This window comes from Cokeromyces recurvatus (assembly GCF_025118155.1).
Source record: "Cokeromyces recurvatus strain NRRL 2243 chromosome Unknown BX663scaffold_7, whole genome shotgun sequence".
NCBI lineage: Eukaryota > Fungi > Mucoromycota > Mucoromycetes > Mucorales > Mucoraceae > Cokeromyces > Cokeromyces recurvatus.
The window spans coordinates 198128-217922 of NW_026251393.1; the positions used below are offsets into that span (position 1 = coordinate 198128).

At 30.3% G+C, this 19795-nt stretch overlaps 10 protein-coding genes across 10 annotated transcripts; 2 read left to right on the plus strand and 8 right to left on the minus strand.

The window, feature by feature from the left end:
- Positions 1 to 907: 907 nt before the first annotated feature.
- On the minus strand, positions 908 to 5846 carry BX663DRAFT_502824 (uncharacterized protein). Its single transcript, XM_051526664.1, has 12 exons — positions 5572 to 5846; positions 5045 to 5469; positions 4858 to 4956; positions 4287 to 4780; positions 4094 to 4211; positions 3421 to 4023; positions 2676 to 3329; positions 2189 to 2599; positions 1884 to 2117; positions 1653 to 1795; positions 1379 to 1594; positions 908 to 1311 (listed from the first exon to the last, which is right to left on the minus strand). Exons 1-12 carry the CDS (start codon positions 5681 to 5683, stop codon positions 1083 to 1085), a joined length of 3738 nt encoding a protein of 1245 aa, XP_051384550.1. The 5' UTR covers positions 5684 to 5846; the 3' UTR covers positions 908 to 1082.
- A 343-nt stretch (positions 5847 to 6189) lies between these two features.
- Positions 6190 to 6917, minus strand: BX663DRAFT_502827 (uncharacterized protein). Its single transcript, XM_051526665.1, has 2 exons — positions 6710 to 6917; positions 6190 to 6636 (listed from the first exon to the last, which is right to left on the minus strand). Exons 1-2 carry the CDS (start codon positions 6898 to 6900, stop codon positions 6363 to 6365), a joined length of 465 nt encoding a protein of 154 aa, XP_051384551.1. The 5' UTR covers positions 6901 to 6917; the 3' UTR covers positions 6190 to 6362.
- Positions 6918 to 6948: 31 nt separating this feature from the next.
- BX663DRAFT_502829 (uncharacterized protein) lies at positions 6949 to 7823 on the minus strand (the record flags this gene model as incomplete). Its single annotated transcript, XM_051526666.1, has 3 exons — positions 7496 to 7823; positions 7239 to 7418; positions 6949 to 7173 (listed from the first exon to the last, which is right to left on the minus strand). Coding segments are annotated over exons 1-3 (508 nt in total), but the record flags the coding sequence as incomplete, so codon positions are not given.
- Positions 7824 to 8832: 1009 nt separating this feature from the next.
- On the plus strand, positions 8833 to 10821 carry BX663DRAFT_502830 (nucleotide-diphospho-sugar transferase). The gene is made up of 7 exons (XM_051526667.1): positions 8833 to 9148; positions 9247 to 9433; positions 9509 to 9825; positions 9881 to 10031; positions 10099 to 10191; positions 10265 to 10406; positions 10483 to 10821. The coding sequence occupies exons 1-7, from the start codon at positions 8901 to 8903 to the stop codon at positions 10581 to 10583; spliced, it is 1239 nt and encodes a 412-aa protein (XP_051384553.1). The 5' UTR covers positions 8833 to 8900; the 3' UTR covers positions 10584 to 10821.
- On the minus strand, positions 10667 to 12954 carry BX663DRAFT_502835 (FAD-linked oxidoreductase-like protein). The gene is made up of 2 exons (XM_051526668.1): positions 11592 to 12954; positions 10667 to 11459 (listed from the first exon to the last, which is right to left on the minus strand). Exons 1-2 carry the CDS (start codon positions 12835 to 12837, stop codon positions 10810 to 10812), a joined length of 1896 nt encoding a protein of 631 aa, XP_051384554.1. The 5' UTR covers positions 12838 to 12954; the 3' UTR covers positions 10667 to 10809.
- Positions 12955 to 13285: 331 nt separating this feature from the next.
- On the plus strand, positions 13286 to 13553 carry BX663DRAFT_502836 (uncharacterized protein). Its single transcript, XM_051526669.1, has one exon. The coding sequence runs from the start codon at positions 13311 to 13313 to the stop codon at positions 13503 to 13505; it is 195 nt and encodes a 64-aa protein (XP_051384555.1). The 5' UTR covers positions 13286 to 13310; the 3' UTR covers positions 13506 to 13553.
- Positions 13554 to 13786: 233 nt separating this feature from the next.
- Positions 13787 to 15243, minus strand: BX663DRAFT_431067 (Spc98 family-domain-containing protein; the record flags this gene model as incomplete). Its single annotated transcript, XM_051522849.1, has 2 exons — positions 13787 to 14532; positions 14664 to 15243. The coding sequence occupies 2 exons, from the start codon at positions 15241 to 15243 to the stop codon at positions 13787 to 13789; spliced, it is 1326 nt and encodes a 441-aa protein (XP_051384556.1).
- BX663DRAFT_321412 (Spc98 family-domain-containing protein) lies at positions 14858 to 16803 on the minus strand. Its single transcript, XM_051522096.1, has 4 exons — positions 16680 to 16803; positions 15579 to 16606; positions 15339 to 15514; positions 14858 to 15260 (listed from the first exon to the last, which is right to left on the minus strand). The coding sequence occupies exons 1-4, from the start codon at positions 16747 to 16749 to the stop codon at positions 15230 to 15232; spliced, it is 1305 nt and encodes a 434-aa protein (XP_051384557.1). The 5' UTR covers positions 16750 to 16803; the 3' UTR covers positions 14858 to 15229.
- Positions 16804 to 16826: 23 nt separating this feature from the next.
- BX663DRAFT_502838 (uncharacterized protein) lies at positions 16827 to 17894 on the minus strand (the record flags this gene model as incomplete). Its single annotated transcript, XM_051526670.1, has 1 exon — positions 16827 to 17894. A coding segment is annotated over exon 1 (752 nt), but the record flags the coding sequence as incomplete, so codon positions are not given.
- On the minus strand, positions 17864 to 18984 carry BX663DRAFT_502839 (uncharacterized protein). The gene has a single exon (XM_051526671.1). The coding sequence runs from the start codon at positions 18850 to 18852 to the stop codon at positions 18220 to 18222; it is 633 nt and encodes a 210-aa protein (XP_051384559.1). The 5' UTR covers positions 18853 to 18984; the 3' UTR covers positions 17864 to 18219.
- Positions 18985 to 19795: the final 811 nt, after the last annotated feature.

Consider the following 19795-nt stretch of genomic DNA (forward strand, 5'->3'; position numbering starts at 1 on the left):
ATATCATCAACTCAATAATCTCAGATATTACATATTAAGTATGTATCAATCGCGTATCATTTAGAAATCTTATAACTAGATGTTCATAAGCTTCAAATTCATATTCAAAAAAAAATTATGTAGAAACTTATATAAATAAGTCATAATAATATGCAAAATTGTAAATATAAATGATATCATTTCATGAAAACAAATATAGAAGGCAGCATAAATAGAACTGTTGTCAATGTAAATTAACTTTGAATTCTGTGCTTCCACTCTCAATTTACTGGATGTTTGAAAACTCCGCCCAGTTTTTTGAAAAAATATTGGACCTTTGTGTCTGGGTTCCAAAAATATAGTTGTTCCACTTTTTCTCGTACCTGTTTTAAGTGCAAAAGACAAGTCTGTGAAAACTCTGTATAGTTCGTAATACAATGTATATAATTGGTTTTAATGCTCAAAATACTGCTATTAAAACTGAATGTTGTATAATGAACATTATCCTGTGAAGTACAATATCCTAATAACCTCCTTATTATTTAAATAAATATTGGTTTTTTTTAATTTAAGGACGACTACATGCATAACAACTCTCTCATTTTTTCACTTTCTCTCACTTTTCCTCACTTTTCACTCTCTCACCAAGAAAAAAATAAAAACATGACTTTCATTTGCCACACTTGTAAAACTGATTCTCCTTCATCATCAAAACTCTATAGCCATAATTATGATGTTCATGTGAATACATTACAAGTGACTATAAACAAAAGTAGGAACTGGGCATTTTTAAATTTAAAAAGATAATGTGTTTATTTTTATTTATTTTTTTTTGCAGTAATTAAAATAACTTGAATAATTAAAGGACAAACTTTAGAATAATAAAATAATTAAAATAAATAAAAATTAAAAAAAAAAAACGACGCGTCTTAAAAGAAGCATCTTGCCGAGAAAAAGTCAAAATTATGCCTAAAAAAAAAGATTATATTTATAAAATGAAACTGAGTTTGGTCCAGGAATCCATTGTATTATTATTTATTAATTAAAATATATATACAAATACAGATATGTATATATCATTGCTGCTAGTTGTTGTTTTCTTTTTAACCAAGAGGCTTTTGTTGTGTGGTATCATAAATACGAATAATCTTTGTTTGGTCACTATCATTTTGAGAAAATGCATAACCACGATTTCTCTTAAGACGTTGTATCCGACGGACCTTATTTACCGCTTGTCTGAATCTATCCATACGTGGTCTATAATCCGGTAAATTATACTTTTGAATTTCCTGTACAAAATGATATGGAAGAGGTCTATACATTCTCTTGATACTAAATTATCACGATTTTAATATAAATATACAATATCCATTTCGTATTATATATATATCGAACTTACTATTTCCAAACAAAATCACGTATATTACATACAAAAGGCACTAACAAAACAAATAGCCAGAAATTGACATTACCCCAGAGCATAGGAACAATGCCATTATATTCAGGGAAAACATCTACAGAGATGGCTGGACCAATATAGGCAGCAACTGGTAGATAAACAAACCAAATAAGCATTGATCCTGGAATAGCAATAAATGTATATTTTGTCCAAATACTATTATTGTATTAATATTATTGCTCCTTTATAATATATATGCATATATATCACTTACTCTGTAATCAATGCTCCTTTCCATAAAATACATCCTAAAATAGCTGTAAATACAGCCGTACCTGCCCACCATTGTCCACCTATTAAACCGTTCATAAATACACCATCTGTACTAAGAGCACCCACACCAAGGAAAAATAAAATCTAAACTAATTATTAATATGGGTGTAAGGTAAAAAAAAAAACCATTTTTTTTTTTTTTTTTTTTTTTTTTTTTTTTTTTTTTTTTTACCAACGAATGAAATACAGCATTTGCGAACCAGCCCCAAAACTTTTTTTGATTAAAGAATTCATTGGATTGACCAAGCATATACATTTGAGGGTATTTATCTAGTATTCGAGCAGAAACGAATTGATCAAAGATACCAATACATAAAGGTGGTAAAAAGGTAAAAATGACATTGAAGCAGGACATTGTCCAGGACTCATAAAGCGTTGAGCCAGAAAACCCATTATAAAAAGCATACTATATATTTGTATATATTGAATAATTAGTAAAGATCATCATTTAACTTTTTTTTCTTTTCTTTTCTTTACCCAAAATTGTGTCAAATAGAGTGCAACATTCTTATAGAAATAATAAAATATCATTTTACTTAAGCGTTGGTAGGCCCAGGAACCATGAACAAGTAAAAGTTTTTTCAAATATCTAAATTGTGAAATGGCAAAATCCGCACTACGAGCTGCCTGAAGCCCCTCGACACCACTAATACCAACACCCACATGGGCTGCTTGAATCATTGAAATGTCATTAGCTCCATCTCCGATAGCTAATAAAATCGATTTATCATATTTCTTTACAAGTTTCACCACAAGCGCTTTTTGAAGCGGGGATACTCGGCAGCAGATCACAGCTTTGCATAATACAGTTAAATCAAATAATAATTTTTCAATATCCTTTTCTAATGCAAACGTTAAGGCCTTTCCGTCAATCACAAATGCTAATGGCTAATATTAAAATAAAATGTATTTATATATGACTTGTTTATTTATTTTATTTTATTTTATTTTTTTTTTTTTTTACCTCTAATTCATCTCCTTTTTCAATTGCTCCTGTTATATCCTTCAATTTAGATTCTAAAAAGCTTTTCGTCTCCCAATGACTATCCATGTTACATACAATTAAACTCATTTCTTCATTTAATAATTTACATGAGTAACCGATATTGATCGCAGTCTCTTGTCGATCCCCTGTTAAAACCCAAACATTAATACCTGCCTCTTGAAGTGTATGAATTGTATCAGGTACACCCTCTTGAAGTTTATCTTCAATTGCAGTGGCGCCTAATAAAAATAAATTTTGTTCAATCATTTCAGCTGCCTTATCTAATTCATCAGCACGATTAACAAGCGTTGTAGCTGCCTTGTCATAGATCTGTGACCAACGAGCATATTCATCTTCAGGTATTTCTCGCATAGCAATACAAAGTGTTCGAAGCCCTTCGGATGCAAATTCTTCAAGATGAAGTAATGTATTTTCTACAAATGGATTATTGTCTGCAAGTCGCTCCAGGATAACTGTATCTGCACCTTTACAATATAATTTAATTTTACCATCAGGTCCACGAATGATAGCTGACATACGTTTACGAGTTGAATTAAATTCACATACATTCAATACTTGATATTCATAATCTTGACCTCGTTGATTACAAGTAATTGAATTAGGTTTACGAGTCTAAATATAGAAGAAGAAAAAAAATGTATATAAATAAATAAATAAACGAAGCATACACACACATGTATATATTTATAAATATATAATTTACATGGAATTTGTAATCTAATTCAGATGCACCTTTTACTAAAGCACCTTCATCTGGTGAAGAGGCTTGATAATTAATTTTATCAGAGCCTTCTTGAATTTCAGGTATAACGATATGACAAGTTGCCAAAAGTGTTAAAAATTCATGAATAACATTGGCGGTAGGATGACTCTTTAAATGCATTTTCAATTGATTGAAATCATATTGAAGTGTTGGATCGTCAAGGCCATCGCGTGCTTGTTTATCTGATTCCACTTTTTCAGCGTAAGAAATACCTGCGATAGAACATTCTCGGAATTGCATTTCATTACATGTCAAAGTACCTGTTTTATCTGAAAATACAAACTTCACTTGACCTAGTTCTTCAATTAGACTACTACTACGAGCCACAGCAGGTGTATCGGTTAATTCATAATACATGTCAAGATCAGATTGGATTAGAAAAGATTGAACAAACTTGACAATCTCCATTGTTACCATTAAACTAATTGGAATAAAACTGTTGAATAAAATCAAAAAAGTGAGAATATCATATCCAAATGCTGCAGCTCGTGAAAGTTCAGCACCTAACATTAAATATCCTTCTACATAACTACTTTTTGTAATCTACACATCATTTTAAGTATACAATTACAGTTTTATATATATATATATATATATATATATCAAAACTTACAGTAAAGACCAAACCACCAACAGCACAAGCAACACTCATAATAACCAAAATAGCAAAGAGATACAAGATATTACGATTCGTAATACGTGTGACATTAGATACTTTAGAAGGTTTTTTACTAAATGAAATATGAAATAGTAAGAGTAAGTTTAGTTTTTCTTTCTTTCTTTCTTTTCTTTTTCTTTTTTTTTACCTCGAATTCAGCATAAGTTTTGTTTCATGACCTGTAAAAATAACAATACCATAGATCCATAATGTATTACGAAGTTGGGCACCTCTTAAAAGTAGTTGAGTAGGATCTAAAGCATACTCTTTTGTTTGACCGCTTTCACTATTCATGATAGAAAAGACACCATCATAATTATATAAACGATTATTAGGTTGTTCACTTCGGACAACACCTTGTAAACGACTCATTTCTACCGGATTTAAGATTTTAGATGTTTGAAGTAGAGCTTGTTTGATCTTCAGATTGACTTCACCATCCAAATTACTTGTTTCAATATAACAAAGACCTTCAGGTTCAGAACTACTCATTAAAATCAAATCAGCTGGAAAGTTTTCTCCACTTTCAATACGTAGAATATCTCCAACATGAATATCACGCCAAGCCTTCTCTATAAATTGAGTTCCTTCTAATACTTTACATTTTCTAGCATTTAATTCCGCATCCGAGCGATGAACACCCTATCATTCAAAAAGATCCTATTAATTTTTCCTCTCTCTCTCTCCATATATGTATTCTTATGTATATTATATTATACCCAGTCTTCAATTAGCTCTTTAACAGCTGTAATGAGTAATACAATAACTAAAGGAACTACTGTTGTATATCTAGAAGTAGGAGAAATACCGGGAATTTGCTATAAAGATATATATATATATACATACATATAAAATGAGTTTCTTATATTATATATATATATATATATATATGTAAATGTATATTACCTGAATGCCTGATATAAATAAGAAAAAGAGATTAGCATATTTAGAAAATTCTTCATATAAAAACTTTGGTAAAAAAGTGATGGCAGTATATTTGGCAGTAAAGACACGGTTGTGTAAAAAAGTTTGTTGAATATTTAATTCTGGATTATTAATGTAAATAGTGCGTTCCCCGCCTTCAGCATTAGAGGAAGCATTCGTTTTACCAAATAACTTTTGAATAGTTTCCTTTAGTTTGAATGTTGATCTTCTCTTTTGATTCCTTTTTGGTTTATTTTCGGATTGTGATGTGGCTTGGTGTAAAGAGATACCACCCTCCGATAAGGCTTGTTGGGCTGAATGACGACCTGCTATTGGGCTTCGGTTAGTAAGCAACTGAAGGTTATCATCATCATCTTGAAGTATAGCTGAATCATCATAAAATAAACCTTATATATATATATATTCATATATATGAATATGGATTTCATTCTCTTTACTTGGAGTATCCTTTATTGACAAGATACTGTTGCAAAAAAAAAAAAACTTACCATCATCTAAAGCAAATGAAGAATCACCTCGTTTAATATGCGGATGACTATAGATCGGGGTAGTTATACTAGCATCTCCTTTAAAATCTATAGAAGATATTACTGAAGTCATTTGTGGTTGATGTTGAAAGTTGATCAAATCTTGTTGACTTTGTGATGAATAGTCATTCTGTGGATCAGACCTAAGAGACTGTGATGAGTCTTCAAAGGGGTTTTGTATATTATTATAAGACGACGACACTTTTTTTATTTTATTTTTTTTTAAAAAAAAAACGAATAAATAAATTAGAGTAACTTTTTTAATAAAGAAAAGGCTATCGATGTTTTTTTTTTTTTTTTTGATTATTTGCCCCTCTTTTTTTTATTATATTTTTATTGGTGAAACTGTAAGGCACAGCGTTTTCAAGTAATCATAGGCCCTGAGATTAAATTTTGAACTTTTTTCTCTCCTTTTTTTTTATTTTTTTTTTAGGCTATTTTTATCAAAGCAAAAATACCATATATAGAGATAGCGGAGTTTAAGATAAGTTTTTTTTAGTATATTTTTTTTTCCTTTTTTTTTTAGAACAGCATAATGATTAAACCAGCACTTTTTTTTTTTAAAGAAAAAAAGAAGAAGAGAGAATTGAGTCTATCAATGACATGTTTGTTGAGTATAGCCGTATCGTATAGAAGGGCCTTTTTGGTGAAATTATATTATTTAAAGAGCTTTATATTTGACAATTGTATATAAAATGAACGCTTCATCAGACAGACTAAAAAAAGTACTTTTCTTGCTAGTTTATATTTTATTATGAAATAAACACAGTTGTAATAATAATTAATAGAGATAATATAAAAACAAAACCTGCAATTATTATAATTGGAGTTAAGATACCATAAATGGACCATAATGAAATATTAAAACCAAAAAATGAAATAAGCGTACATAAACTGGCTAATTGAATATATTGCTTTGTTTTTGGATTTTGCTGCCAATTTTTATATTCAGCCCCTTGAAGTTGTAATATCAAGAATACAATACACACAATAAGACCTGTAGTCAAGGCTATATAAAATAAAGAACTATTTTGCCAGTTTTGTGTGTATGTTTAAGACGAGTAAATTCATTTTTTTCTTTTTTTTTTTTTTGAAATACCTTAATTTTACTGTTATTGACTGGAAACTAGTCGAGGCGAAACATAAGATGGCAAATGAAATAGCAAGTTGAGGTAGTGTTGAAAGAATGTTTTGAATGGGGTTTTTTTTAACTCTTTTTAATTTATTATCATCTTTCAAAGATTTATAAGGTTGATTTTTACTTGTTTCTCCTCTTTTTGTCACGTACATATTTAGGAAAAAAAAAAAAAAGAAACTGCCTGAACGCGACTCTCTTTCCTTTTTTTAGCTTTTTTTTTTTAATTATATACGGAGTTTTAAAAAAGATAATGGCGAGAACAACGGTTAAAATATTCTGGTAAATTATGGATACATTATTTATTAGATCATTTGTGTCCTTCTTTTTAAGGTAATTGACCTGGATGGATAGGGTTGAATATGTCTTTTACAGTAAATACGCCTTTCAAATACATAATAAATATCATTTAATTTCTCTTGACAAATCTAAAAAAAAAGCCAAATTATTATAAATAATAGAATTATTATTATTAGTAGTAGTAGTTTTATACCTCACATATAAAACAATCTGGATGAAATCGCCATCCTTCTTCTGTGTGCGCACATAAGTCTTCTATACCCTCATGGCATCGATAACAAAGAGAATTATTTAACATATGATAATGTCTTTTACAATAGGGTTGATTGTTAAAGACATAAAATTTTTCATCTGGAAATGATGCATGACATATCTGCTGAAAAGAAAAAAAAATACAAAGTAAATTCTATGACTATTGTTTACTACTTCTTGTATTATTATTATTATTACCTGACAATTAAAGCACTGAATATGCCATTGACCTTCTAATTTACCATCTAAAGCTGAAACGACTTGGTTTTCAATTGGTTTCATACACGCTGAACATTTTGGCAGTAAGAAGAGTCGATTAAAATCGGACTTGCAATAAATCCGATTTTTGAAAATTTGATAGTTATCATCCATTATTATCATGTGACATTCGTGACAACAAGAAGACATTTTATTACTCTTATTCATATTACTACTACTAGTACTAGTACTACTACTAGTACTGCTACTACTACTACTACTACTATTATTACTACTACTACTATTACAACTACTGCTACTACTACTACTACTACTACTCTTCCTTATTCTATTATCAATCAAATTAGTCATACAGCAAAACTCTAATAATAACACTCTACTTTACCTTGATAACATGACTTTATAATCTCTTGAACAATATAACTTTCCATTATAATTAAACGCTGTAAAAGATAATGGAACACGACAAAGACTGCAACAGTAGCATGCTTTATGATAGGATATTTCTTTTATAACTTGCAAATCTTCTGTTCGCATGATTCGTCCAAGACAGATTCCACAACGACTATTTAATAGTGTTGTATCATGATGATTTGTATTAGCAGTGAGTTTGTCAATCAAGTCATTGATAATAAAGTCTAAATCGTCTACTTTTTGATTTATTAAATTATTTGTAACAGCTTTAAAATGTCTATCCTCTAAGAAAAGAAGAAAAATAGGTATTATTTTAATATGGAATAAAGTTTTTTTTTTTTGAATCCTATTCTTTACATACTTTGTTTTATTAAATCATCTTCTACAGACGATCTATTAAAAAAAGTCAATATTCCAATTCACATACACTTGTTTATTTTACTCATTCATTTACCTTGGAGTTATGATAGACGATGTTGATGTAAGGGTAGGTGTTAATAAAGATGTTGAATCTTTATCATTTATTTGATATTGCTGTTTCAATGAGCCTAATTAATAATAATAACAAAAGCTTAGTTTTCTTTTCTTTTCTGATAGTTTTGACATGTATGTGTTACCGTGACTGGAACAAACATGATTATCTAAAGTACGTATATCAATGTGAATTTTACATATAGCACATTTAATTGTATGAAGGAAAGGTAATTTAATGCTACTAGTAGTGGTCATAATTAAGTAGAGAGGAGAAAAGAAGATCAAGGAATACAATTTTACTTTCTCTTTCTTCTTACTTAAATTGCTGGAAAAAAAAAAAAAAAAAAAAAGAGACTTTTGTCTAAACTCCGTTAATTGACCAGTTTAAATAATTTACTTGGTTTTATTTTTTATTATTTATTTTCTTATTTTGTTGTTGTTGTTTTTTTTATTGTTTTTCTATTATTATTTTTTTTAGTAAAATTATACTGTGTTAATGTCAGAATCAAAAGCTGTCATCCTTGTTGGTGGACCTTCTCGAGGTACACGTTTTAGACCTCTTTCACTCAATTGTCCAAAACCTCTTTTCCCAGTTGCAGGTCGACCTGTCATCTCTCACCATCTTGATGCTTTATCAAAAGTAAAAGGGTTAAAAGAAGTTTTAATTATTGGTTTATTCGAAGATAAAGTCTTTGCCCCTTATATTGATAATGCTGCTATTGAATTCCCTCATCTAAACATTCGGTATGTTATCTAATGGGTGAATAATATAGTAATAGAAGTTGATATACATATCTATTTATATGTTATGTGCTTACATGTATATACATATATACCTTTAGTTATCTTCATGAATATCAAGCATTAGGTACAGCAGGCGGTATTTATCATTTCCGTGATGAAATTTTGCGTGGTCATACAAAACAATTCTTTGTAATGCATATTGACATTGCTTGTTCTTTCCCACTTGAGGAAATGATTGATGCTCATATGAAACATCGTGGAATCTGTACCATGTTGGGAACAAAGGTTTATCTTTTTCCTTAATAATTAGATAGAAGATAGAGAGAGAATATAGAAAAATTAATATTTATGTTTGAATAGGTTCCTGCTTCTGAGGCTACTAAATATGGTTGTCTTGTCGCTAATACAGAAACAAATCAAGTGCTCCATTATGTAGAGAAACCAGATACATTCATTTCTGATTTAATTTCTTGTGGTGTATTCTTATTTGATGTCTCTGTATTTGGAGAAATGAAAAGGGCACTTGAAAAGAAGGAAAGTCAAGTACAAAGTGAATTTGTTTCTACTTCAGTAGACGAATTACGTTTGGAGCAAGATATCCTTAGACCCTTGACTGAAAATAATAACCTTTATGTTTACGTGACTAACCAATTTTGGAGACAAATTAAGACAGCCGGGTAAGTGTACATGAATAAAAAAGAAGAAAAAGTAGTATTGATGATGATGTATTAGGTCTGCTATTTTAGCGAACGCACTTTATCTTGAAGCTGAAGCACGTGAAGGATCTGAGAGATTAGCAAAGAATAACAATTCCGATGGCGGACCTGAAATTATTGGTTCTGTCTATATTCATCCTTCTGCTCATGTAGATCCTACAGCTAAGGTAAATAGAAAAAAAAAAAGATATCCCATATAGATTATATGAATGAAATCGAGTTATTATGTACTAGCTTGGTCCTAATGTCTCTATTGGTCCACGCGTTAATATCATGGCTGGTGTTCGTATCAAAGATTCTATTTTATTGGATAACGTTCATGTTGGGGTAAGTTTTTAAAGAGAGGGTAGAGAGATCAGGTTGAGAGTTGCTTACGTAAATATAATATAAAATAAAATAGAAAGCAAGTTGTATTCTTCATTCCATTATTGGCTGGAATAGTCGTATAGGTTCATGGACTCGTGTAGAAGGATGTCCAGTACATGAAGGGGATAGTGCAATGATGAAAAATGGAGTTAAAAATCAAAGTATAACTATCTTGGGTAAAATCATTGATTTTTTTTTTCTTTTAGTTTCTTTTCTATTTACATGCAAGAATTTTTTTTTTCATTCTTATAGGTAAAGATGTTTCTGTTATGGATGAAACGATTATTCGTAATTGTATTGTTTTGCCTCACAAAGAACTTAAATCTTGTTATCACAATGAAATTCTTATGTAATTTAAAACTTTGTACAATAATAATCCTATGCTGTGTTACAACAAGGATTCTCATTTGTGTTACAAATAATTATTCTTCTATGATGATTGTTATATTATTATTTTTATAAATATATAAAGAAGGGACTATAATACAAGAAATTAAAACATATACGTATATATATATATGTGTGTGTGTATACATATGTGTGCATATTTAAAGGGAAGCTGACGGTAGTTAACAATAATTAGACAGATGGGGTCGTGTTTCCAGTAGCCATGGTAGGAGGAACCTCAGGCGAAACAGAAGTTTTTTTACCCGTCAACCTATCCTTCATTTCATTCCACATCAATTGACGTTCAATACCTACACCACCAAGAACCGATGAATTTTCTTGAGCACGACGAAGTAAATAAGGAATGACTTCATGAATCTTTCCATAAGGTAAATACTTGTAAATCGCATAACCATGATGACCTAATGTATAAGATAATTGATCCTGCATACCAAATAATTGACCAAACATCACTACACCCGATTGAATAGAGACATTATTTTTTTCCATTTCTTCAATTGTCAATATGACACTATCTCGATTATGGCTAGCTACCATAAAGACAATAGGTGAAGTCTCCTTGGAGTTGATGGATTGTTTTATTTGTTCTTGATATTCACCTATTTTACGAAGAAGGAATTGAACACCCCCGTTATAGGAGGCATGTGTCTCTTCCAATGTCTCATGAATGGGGGATTCATAATCCATCTCTTCTGCTCGTTTACGTTCTGAGATCATGTAAGCACCACGTACTAATTTGGCTGCAAAAGTAAAGTTTTCCCGTTTTGCAAGTTCTACATCTAATTCAAGCCTTCCTTGAGATGATTTAGTATACATTTGATCTATGAAGAAGAAGAAAGAATTAAAAAAGATTAGATTTGAATAATAAAATGAGCAAGAGAAAAAGTTTTCCCTCTCTCTCCTCCCCCTAAAAAACAACAACAACAACAACAACAACAACAACAATAACTTACAAGTATTATAGACTGTGGGTGGTTGAGATAGAGGATGACGTTTATTAAATTTACGTTGAAGTTGATGAGCAACATGGTCAATGGCATCTTGGAAATAAGATTGCTCAGCATCTACCATGACACCTACTTTCAGCTCATGGGCTAATCCACATACTTCTTCAAGATGTGCCATCATATGATCATAAGCAGCTAAATCCTTAGCTGTTAATAAGACATTTGAATGGTCTTCTTTATCATTTGTTTCCCACCAAACATCTCTATTCTCTTGCTGAAAACTAAAGAATTTTCTAAATTCAATTAAATCTAAATAAACATCTCCTTCTTCTTGTTGTTGACAATAATATTTTAAAATGGTATCTCGCTTTTCTTCTTGCTCCTTTGTTCTCGCAGGAGGTAAAACCTGGTGAATGACTTGATAAAGACCTTGGATATCGATTTGACCGTACCGTTGGTGTTTCAAAAATGCTTGATCTAAGGTGGCAAGGGCTTGGTTAAGACGAACTAATAATTCGGGAGGAGAAAAGGCGGTGACCTTGATAGCCACCATGGCATCTCCTTTAGCACTGTGAGCAGCAGTTTGAATACAGGTCTTTATCATTTTGGTAATCTTGTCTGCATAATGTTCATTCACCTTCATAGGTACTTGTTGCTGCTCTAAATCTGCCTCAACAGATAAATCCAAGATACAATTAATACCTGATTCAGCTAATTTATCCATACTTGAAATACATTCCTCAGGTGATTCACCACCACAAAAATGAGTGAAAAAGGTATGTTTGATAAACCAATAAAGCGGTGTTTCCAGACCTAACCTTTGAGAGAGAGAGATCAAATGTGGGGCGATATCGACAAGCCATGAGATGGCACAGAGACGATAAACAAACAAGGCCATCACAAGATCCTTTGTATCCTTTGCTTGAACAGCAATACGATTTTCTTTATCTCTTAATTCCATCAAGGTCAATGATGCAGGCGATGTATTAGTAGTAGTAGTATTAAAATGATTAGCAGCAACTGGTTCAGCTTCAGCTATTCTTTCTTGAGAATAAAAATAAAAGGAAGATGTCAAGAGAAGACTACTAGCGACTGTAATTGATTTAAATGGGAAACGTGTTGCTGTCTTTACATGCTTAGATGTTGTTACAATACTTCTTTTATAATAGAAAGGAGGAGGAGTAATAAAAGGTTTTGATAATAATCGTGTATTTTGTAATATTGACCGAATTTGTAATGAACTACGTTGCATTCAAATAAAAGAGATATTAATAATAGAAGGAAGGAAAGAAAGAAAGAAAGAAAAGGTAAAAAAAAAGAAAAGAGGGAGAAGGAGGGGGGGGATATATACATGCTTTTTTTTTTTTTTCATATACACATACTAACCATGTAGTAAAATTTTGATTTCTTCTTCCTTAATGTCAAATTTGACCAATCAAAAAAAAAAACATGGTTTTTCTTTTAATGTGATATCGAAAATGTGGGGGAAAAAAAAATAAAAAAAAAGGGAAAGGGATAAAAATATACCAAATGAGGAACTTTCCCACCCTTGGAACCAATCATTATCCGTGAAACTATAACAGCATAATTGGCATGGTTATTATTTCCATTGCATAGATATTCTTTAATATGTGGACTATGTATATAAATATTAGTTGACTAGTTTTGATCATTTCATTATTACCAAACTTTTAAACTAGAAAAAAAAAAAAGGAAAAAGCCAAAATGTATATTTGTACATCTATCTATTTTTTTTTTTTTTATTGTTTGAAACTTCAAAGTCGTGATACATTACAGCGAAAATCTATTAATACATATTATCTTTATCAATGCACCCATCCTCTTTTCGGGATGATGATTTACACGCGGGAGAAGAACGAAAAAAAAAAAAAATCCCTCTTCCGTCCGTTTATCGTGTGAAATAGGTGATACTAAACATCTTTTAAGAGCCTAGATTTTCTAGGACTTGATACGTGTTTGATGTTATTTTTATTTATTTATTTATTTTTATATATTTTTTTTTTAAGGAGATAGTAGATAGGCTTTCCTTAAACTATTCGGAATCTGTTAAATTCTTTGATAAAAGATATCGCGTGTAATGGTATATTATCATTCAAAACAAATGATGTAATGATTATTATATATATGTATATGTATTCATCGTTTAATATGAATACACTACTAAATATTTTTTTTTCTTTTTATTTTCCATCAAGTCGAGTTAATAAATCTTTAACAAAGCTATCTAATCCATATTTTGCTTCATGTTTAGCATATAAATCATTAAAAATACTTATACGTGTACTATTTAAAATGTTTCTTAAACTTCCTGATCCTTTTGAATCGACTTGAATTAAAGCATTTATAAAGACACGTGAATAATGTTGATATCGTTCAAATGCATGTCGACAAGTCGTGTTCAGCTTATTTTCTTGTTCAATTGTAGTTGGGCTATAATCATCAAGAACAAGACTAAAGGAAATAATGGAGTTGAATACAGGTAATAATTCGTGTAAGATTCGTATCTGACTTTGTTTTAAAAAACATTGATAAAGGATACGATCTAGGATATGTTCATGATAGTCTCGAAATGAATGAGGCTCCATAATGACAGATAAATAATCATTCCTATCATTTTCTTGAATATGTCGTAAAAATAATTTCCATGTATTATCAATAGCTGTAGTTTGAATATAGCCTTGAAAGGCAGTCATGAATTGATCCATTTGAAATCGATATCGGTATATTCTATCTCGTGTTTCAGATCGAAACCAAATTAGATTCTTTAATCGTTCAAAGCTACGTTTTAGAACTGTCGTAACTCTTAATAATCTTAATAAAAATCTAAATATACGATTGTATTTATCTAGTACATGAGGCGTGATAACTATATTTAAAGGATAACTAGCATTATAATTTAATTGTAAGAAATCAAGTGCTTCTACAGCTATAATATATATATATATATATACAGAGTGTGTTAGTTTAGATAGAGGATCATAAATAGAACCTATGTAAATACATATATATATATATATATCTTTATACATGTATACATTTATATATATATATACACACCTCGTGGATTCACCCAAGGGCTTTCTTTCGTCGTCTTACTTAGATGAAATGTAATTAAATTTTCTTCTTCTATTTCATTCTCTAATAATAAATCTCTTAAAGCTAAATGAAGATCAGATGCTCTGGGTGGCCAACAATCACCCATAAAGTCTAATCCAATTTTTCCTTCTTGTTTACTAAATAGAGTCGTCTTGAGCCCATTCACAAATGTACCATTACCAAATAAGAAGTATTGATATAGTAATGACAAATGGGATTCAAGTTTGAACTGAGTTAAAAAGGAGGACATGACTGATTCGTTTAAGATTGGACACCATAACTGAATTGGTTTAAGATAGCTTTGGACTGTAATTACGTCTATAGTGGGTATAAAAAAGCCATGATGTTGATGTTGATGATACTTTATGATTTCATTCAATGTATTTAAAAAGTCACTTGATGGATTTGAATCCTTTTCAAGTAAAGGAAGTATTGGTATGTTTTCTATAGGGGTATGATTATCTTGTAAGGAAGGTAAAGAGATAGTAGATGGCTCCAAGGGATTTTGAACTGTATGGTTTCCCAAATTATATTCTTGCATGTATTGAATCACTTTTTCTAATTGATTAAAATATCTAAATCAAAGATTATTATAAATAAGTGTATATATAATGTGACTATTATAAAATTCCTTACTTTTCACCTTCTGCACTTGTTAATATACATTTTAAAGAAATTGAATCATTTAATGCAAATAATGGGTGTTCTGGCTTAGTTCTTTGTAATATTCGTGCAGAGACTCCTGATCGAAATAGATATTCAGCAAGCTCCTTATCAATAAAGTAAGGTAAAGTTCTATCTGTTGGATATATCTAGTATATATAAATACAATAAATAAAGTTAAACTATTTATAATATACATATATAGAGTGGTACCTGAAATGTATCTTGTTTAGAATTTATATCTATAAAAAACTCATGATAAGGGTCTTTGTTCTCTCCTGTAGATTGACATAGATATAACCATTTACTAAGCATAGTCAAATAAGGTATACTTGTATGTGCTAATATGGCCAAACAAATATCTCGATATAAAGCAAGATGTCCATTGAATGAAAGATCTATTCTTTTGATTTCATCGTAAAGCAAATTCAATAATGCAGCTCCAAAGGGAATTTGGAAATGTTCTTGATGAATCCTAAAAAGTCGACATAATCTTTGGACAATCATAGATAAGGGCTGAATAGATTGATGTAATCTTAAAATTGTCATGTTAGGTAATAATAGAACATCCAAGATCAAATGTTGTAGATAAAGATGTAGTTCAGTTAAACAGCAACCAAATGCTATCCCTGTAAGTCCATACTCTGATGCATTCTCTTGGCATTGTTGAGCCACATATTCTAAGGCTCTTAATTGTGAACTAAATAAAAGTACATCTTGAAGAATAGAGTCTAGAGCATTTGGACTAACACCTAGAATACGAACATGAGGCTCACGTTGCTTAAGCATCAAATCTTTATCCCAATAAAAATAAATCGAGGGCAATCCTGCAAGAGCTTGTAAAAGTCCCTTCACAAGATCTGATTCATAAACAACAACACTCGTATTTTCTTTTAATAAAGATCGAACCACTGTCTCTGAAAAGCTTAAAGGAGCTTCAGTAATAAATGGTGTTCCAATATTTCTTTGAGCAAGTTCTCTCTGTGCGTAAGAAGGATAGTGAGGATTTTGTGTATCCCAAGACAAAGTATTAAATGTAGTTGGTATAGATAGTTGTTGAGTCCAAATATCTTCTTCTTCTGTATCATCACCCTGCTGAAAGGATATGTCTGTTGTTGTTGTTGTTGATGATGATGATGATGCATTTGAATTAACTGAATGTTCATTCGCAAGGTTAAGGAAATCAAATGGTTCGCTAGATAATGGCTTCAAGCGTAATTGATCCTCTTTCCAATCAGAATCTACAAGAATACAATATAAATATATTAAAAAAGTAAAGCATAAATTAATCTCTCTTTTATAATTTAGAATTACTGTTGTTATTTTTTTCACGCCATTCTGTAAAATTAAAACTGTCTGGATTCTCTAAATTGAACTGAAACATTGAATCACATTCACAAATAAAATAATGAATAAAATGAACAAATGATAAAACAATAGATTTACAGTTTATTGAAAGTCGCATTATTTAATTTTTTTTTTATATGTGTTTATAAATGTAAAAACAAAGTCACATTCAGGTTCAATGTATTAAAGCAGTTAAAAAAAAAACAGATAGACATATATTAATATACAAACAAAACAAAAATAATATATAAAATACAAGAATATAAATAATAAGAATAAACAAAGTTTTCTTTTTTTTTTTCTCTTTTTGTTAATCATCATCTTCGTCCTCGTCTTCTTCATCCTCATCCTCATCGTCATCATCGTCAGAAACTATTAAAGGTCCTCTTGCTAAATCAGAAATGATTTGCTTTCGCCATCTTTCTGTTCTGTCACGTAATCGAAGCAATTTATTTATTTGATTATTCTGTTTATAGCATTGCCTTTCAAGTTGAGATATTTGAGCCTTTAAACGATCCATTTCATGTTTCATCAAAGTCATTTTTAATTCATTATTTTTACAGTTTGAACAAGAAGGGGACTGCTGTTGCGGTGAATCAGTCGTGTTGGGTATTATTGGTGATGATATTTGTTTATCTTTTACAACTGCTAATTTTGGTGAAGGCAACATGATTCTTGTAGGTGAACTTGGTGAAGAAGCCGATGATGCTAATTCATCCTCTTCATCATCTATTTCCACTTCCTCTTGCTCTTCCTCATCCTCATTCTCGTCCTCTTCCTCTTCTTCTTGTTCTTCTTCTTCCTCTTCTCCTTTTTCTTCTTCTGCTACTATTACCATTTCTTCTCCTTTATCTTCTTTTCCTCCTTCTCCTCCTCCTACATGCGTCTCCTCTTCTTCATCCTTTTGAATCCTATTTTCATGATCATCCTCCACTTTATCTAGATATTTTTGACGCTTTTTATCATTGAACTCATTCTCACTTCCAGTATCACTATCATGACTAGATCTTAAAAACTTTTGAGCATTTTCAATCATTTGAATACTATTTTGACTATGATCTCTCATTCGTTTTCGACTCCCTGCTAATAAAATAGGAATACGACGATCTTCATCCTCTACTTCTTCTATATCCTCTTCATCGTCCGAATGATGATGATGATGATGATGATGATGATGATGATGATCAGCCATGGTTGTCAACGTCATATTCTTTTTCCTTTTTTTGTAATTTCCAATCAATAGACAGTATGAGTATTTATTATCTGGTGCAAAATACTGATATTCATTACCGAGCAAATAATCGAAATAACAGTCTATTTTATACTTATGCATCCATCGTTTCACTCTTTGAGCAAATTGAGGCCTTCCTGCCATATCTGCCAAACCCAATTGACCTACCAATTGAGACCAATTTTTTATCTATTTTTTTTTTTTATTGAATGTATATTTTATAGAGGTAGAAGAATGGAGTTAACCAACAAACCCCATCTTTATAATTGCTTCTTTTTATATATATTTATATACCTCCTTTTGATGTAATTTTAAAACAAGTTGATAGACATCCCAAGTTGTATAGCATAGATCACCAGTCTTGGGTACCGAATTAAATTTTCTTTTCGCATAGACTAAACTTTCTATATCATCGCTAATATAATTTGGATCATGTCTTGTGACGAATTGAATATATCCTTCCTCAATATTTTCGGCAGTGACATTCTCTCCAGTAATTTTCCCTTTTGTCAATGAATGATGATTGGTATTTAAAGAAGTAGGAGTCGATTCATTATTAGCTATTATTTCAGTTTTAGACGTTGTTGTTGTTGCTGCTGCTGCTGCTGCTGCCGCGGCCGCCGCCTCTGCCGCCACTTTAATAGCTACTTGCGCTGCTTTATTGATCAAGTTTTGATTTTCATGTTTAGGATTAGCAACCGGAAATAATACCTGAGTGGATGAGTCAGATTGAAATTTATGAAAAATAGGCCGGTATTGATGAGGAGGATTCGTAGTCGTGGACTCAGTATTGTCCTGCGAAAACTGTGTTTGTTTTAAAAGAGGTTGTTGAACGGTATTTTCTGGTGGGTTGGGTGAAATAGAGTCGATGATTGAATTATTATCATTCAGGAAAAGATGATTATTCATCCAATCAGTCTATGAATAAACAATTAGTTTATTTAAATTAAACAGAAGAGGAGAGTTTCTTTTTTCTTTTTTTTTCTCTCTTTTATGTCTATATCAAAGCTTTTTATTTTTCATTTTTCATTTTTCATTTTTTTATTTTTTTATTTTGTTTACATTAGGTAGTGAAAATAAAAAGGATGGATCTTGTCTTGTTAAAAATACATTGGAAGGGGATGAAGAAGGATCAATAAGTGTTTGCTGAAAGAGAGTGTTATTGTCATGATGAGTGGAAGTGGATGTTGAATTAGCATTCGTTGTTGTCAAGTTTTTAGTATCTCCTGTAGTTGTTCTATGAACAAGATCAGACAAGTTCATATCTCTCTTTTAAATATTAAAATAATAATAATAATAAAAAAATAAAAAGAATGATTTTTCTTCTAAAAAAATAAAAAAAAAAAAAAAAATAAAAAATATATGTGTATTTATGTATGTATATAAATATATAAAAGAAAGAATAGTAGAATGGCTTTATTTATAGATAAACCAGCAACACTTACTACATTTCAATACATATAAATATGTGTATTTTTATATATATATAAAAAAAAAAAAAAAAGGAGAAAGAAAGAAAATGATAATTTCTTCTTGTCAACTACTATTTTATATTTGATTACAGAGGCATATTGATATTTGCTCCAAATGTCAATCATCATGAATTTATTTCATTATATAAAGTATGTAACTATAAAACATTCTCCTCCTCTGCTCTTTTTACATAAATGAAATATAAAAAAGTATCCATGTTCATAATACGCATTGAATCTACTACAACAAAATTAAAGAGTATCCAAGGATGCACTTTGAGTCTATAAAGTCTATTGAAAAAAAAAAAAAAAAAAAAAAAGAAAGACATGTTGCTGACTTTTTTTTTTTTTTTTTTTCTACAAGAAAAGTGAGTGGTGTT

What these genes read in the sequence shown, in the direction of transcription:
- BX663DRAFT_502830 (XM_051526667.1), top strand. Translation starts at nt 8,901, where the DNA reads ATGTCAGAATCAAAAGCTGTCATCCTTGTTGGTGGACCTTCTCGAGGT. An exon ending in TTCCCTCATCTAAACATTCG is followed by an intron (nt 9,149 to 9,246) that starts GTATGTTATCTA and finishes ATATACCTTTAG; the next exon opens with TTATCTTCATGAATATCAAG. An exon ending in ATGTAGATCCTACAGCTAAG is followed by an intron (nt 10,032 to 10,098) that starts GTAAATAGAAAA and finishes ATTATGTACTAG; the next exon opens with CTTGGTCCTAATGTCTCTAT.
- BX663DRAFT_502827 (XM_051526665.1), bottom strand. Translation starts at nt 6,900, where the DNA reads ATGTACGTGACAAAAAGAGGAGAAACAAGTAAAAATCAACCTTATAAA. An exon ending in TCAATAACAGTAAAATTAAG is followed by an intron (nt 6,637 to 6,709) that starts GTATTTCAAAAA and finishes CTGGCAAAATAG; the next exon opens with TTCTTTATTTTATATAGCCT.
- BX663DRAFT_502835 (XM_051526668.1), bottom strand. Translation starts at nt 12,837, where the DNA reads ATGCAACGTAGTTCATTACAAATTCGGTCAATATTACAAAATACACGA. An exon ending in ACCCACAGTCTATAATACTT is followed by an intron (nt 11,460 to 11,591) that starts GTAAGTTATTGT and finishes TCTTCTTCATAG; the next exon opens with ATCAAATGTATACTAAATCA.
- BX663DRAFT_502836 (XM_051526669.1), top strand. Translation starts at nt 13,311, where the DNA reads ATGTATATTTGTACATCTATCTATTTTTTTTTTTTTTATTGTTTGAAA.
- BX663DRAFT_502824 (XM_051526664.1), bottom strand. Translation starts at nt 5,683, where the DNA reads ATGACTTCAGTAATATCTTCTATAGATTTTAAAGGAGATGCTAGTATA. An exon ending in TATTTATATCAGGCATTCAG is followed by an intron (nt 4,957 to 5,044) that starts GTAATATACATT and finishes ATATCTTTATAG; the next exon opens with CAAATTCCCGGTATTTCTCC. An exon ending in TTGGTGGTTTGGTCTTTACT is followed by an intron (nt 4,024 to 4,093) that starts GTAAGTTTTGAT and finishes AATGATGTGTAG; the next exon opens with ATTACAAAAAGTAGTTATGT.
- BX663DRAFT_502839 (XM_051526671.1), bottom strand. Translation starts at nt 18,852, where the DNA reads ATGAATAATCATCTTTTCCTGAATGATAATAATTCAATCATCGACTCT.
- BX663DRAFT_321412 (XM_051522096.1), bottom strand. Translation starts at nt 16,749, where the DNA reads ATGTTTCAGTTCAATTTAGAGAATCCAGACAGTTTTAATTTTACAGAA. An exon ending in GCGTGAAAAAAATAACAACA is followed by an intron (nt 16,607 to 16,679) that starts GTAATTCTAAAT and finishes GTATTCTTGTAG; the next exon opens with ATTCTGATTGGAAAGAGGAT. An exon ending in CTAAACAAGATACATTTCAG is followed by an intron (nt 15,515 to 15,578) that starts GTACCACTCTAT and finishes TATATATACTAG; the next exon opens with ATATATCCAACAGATAGAAC.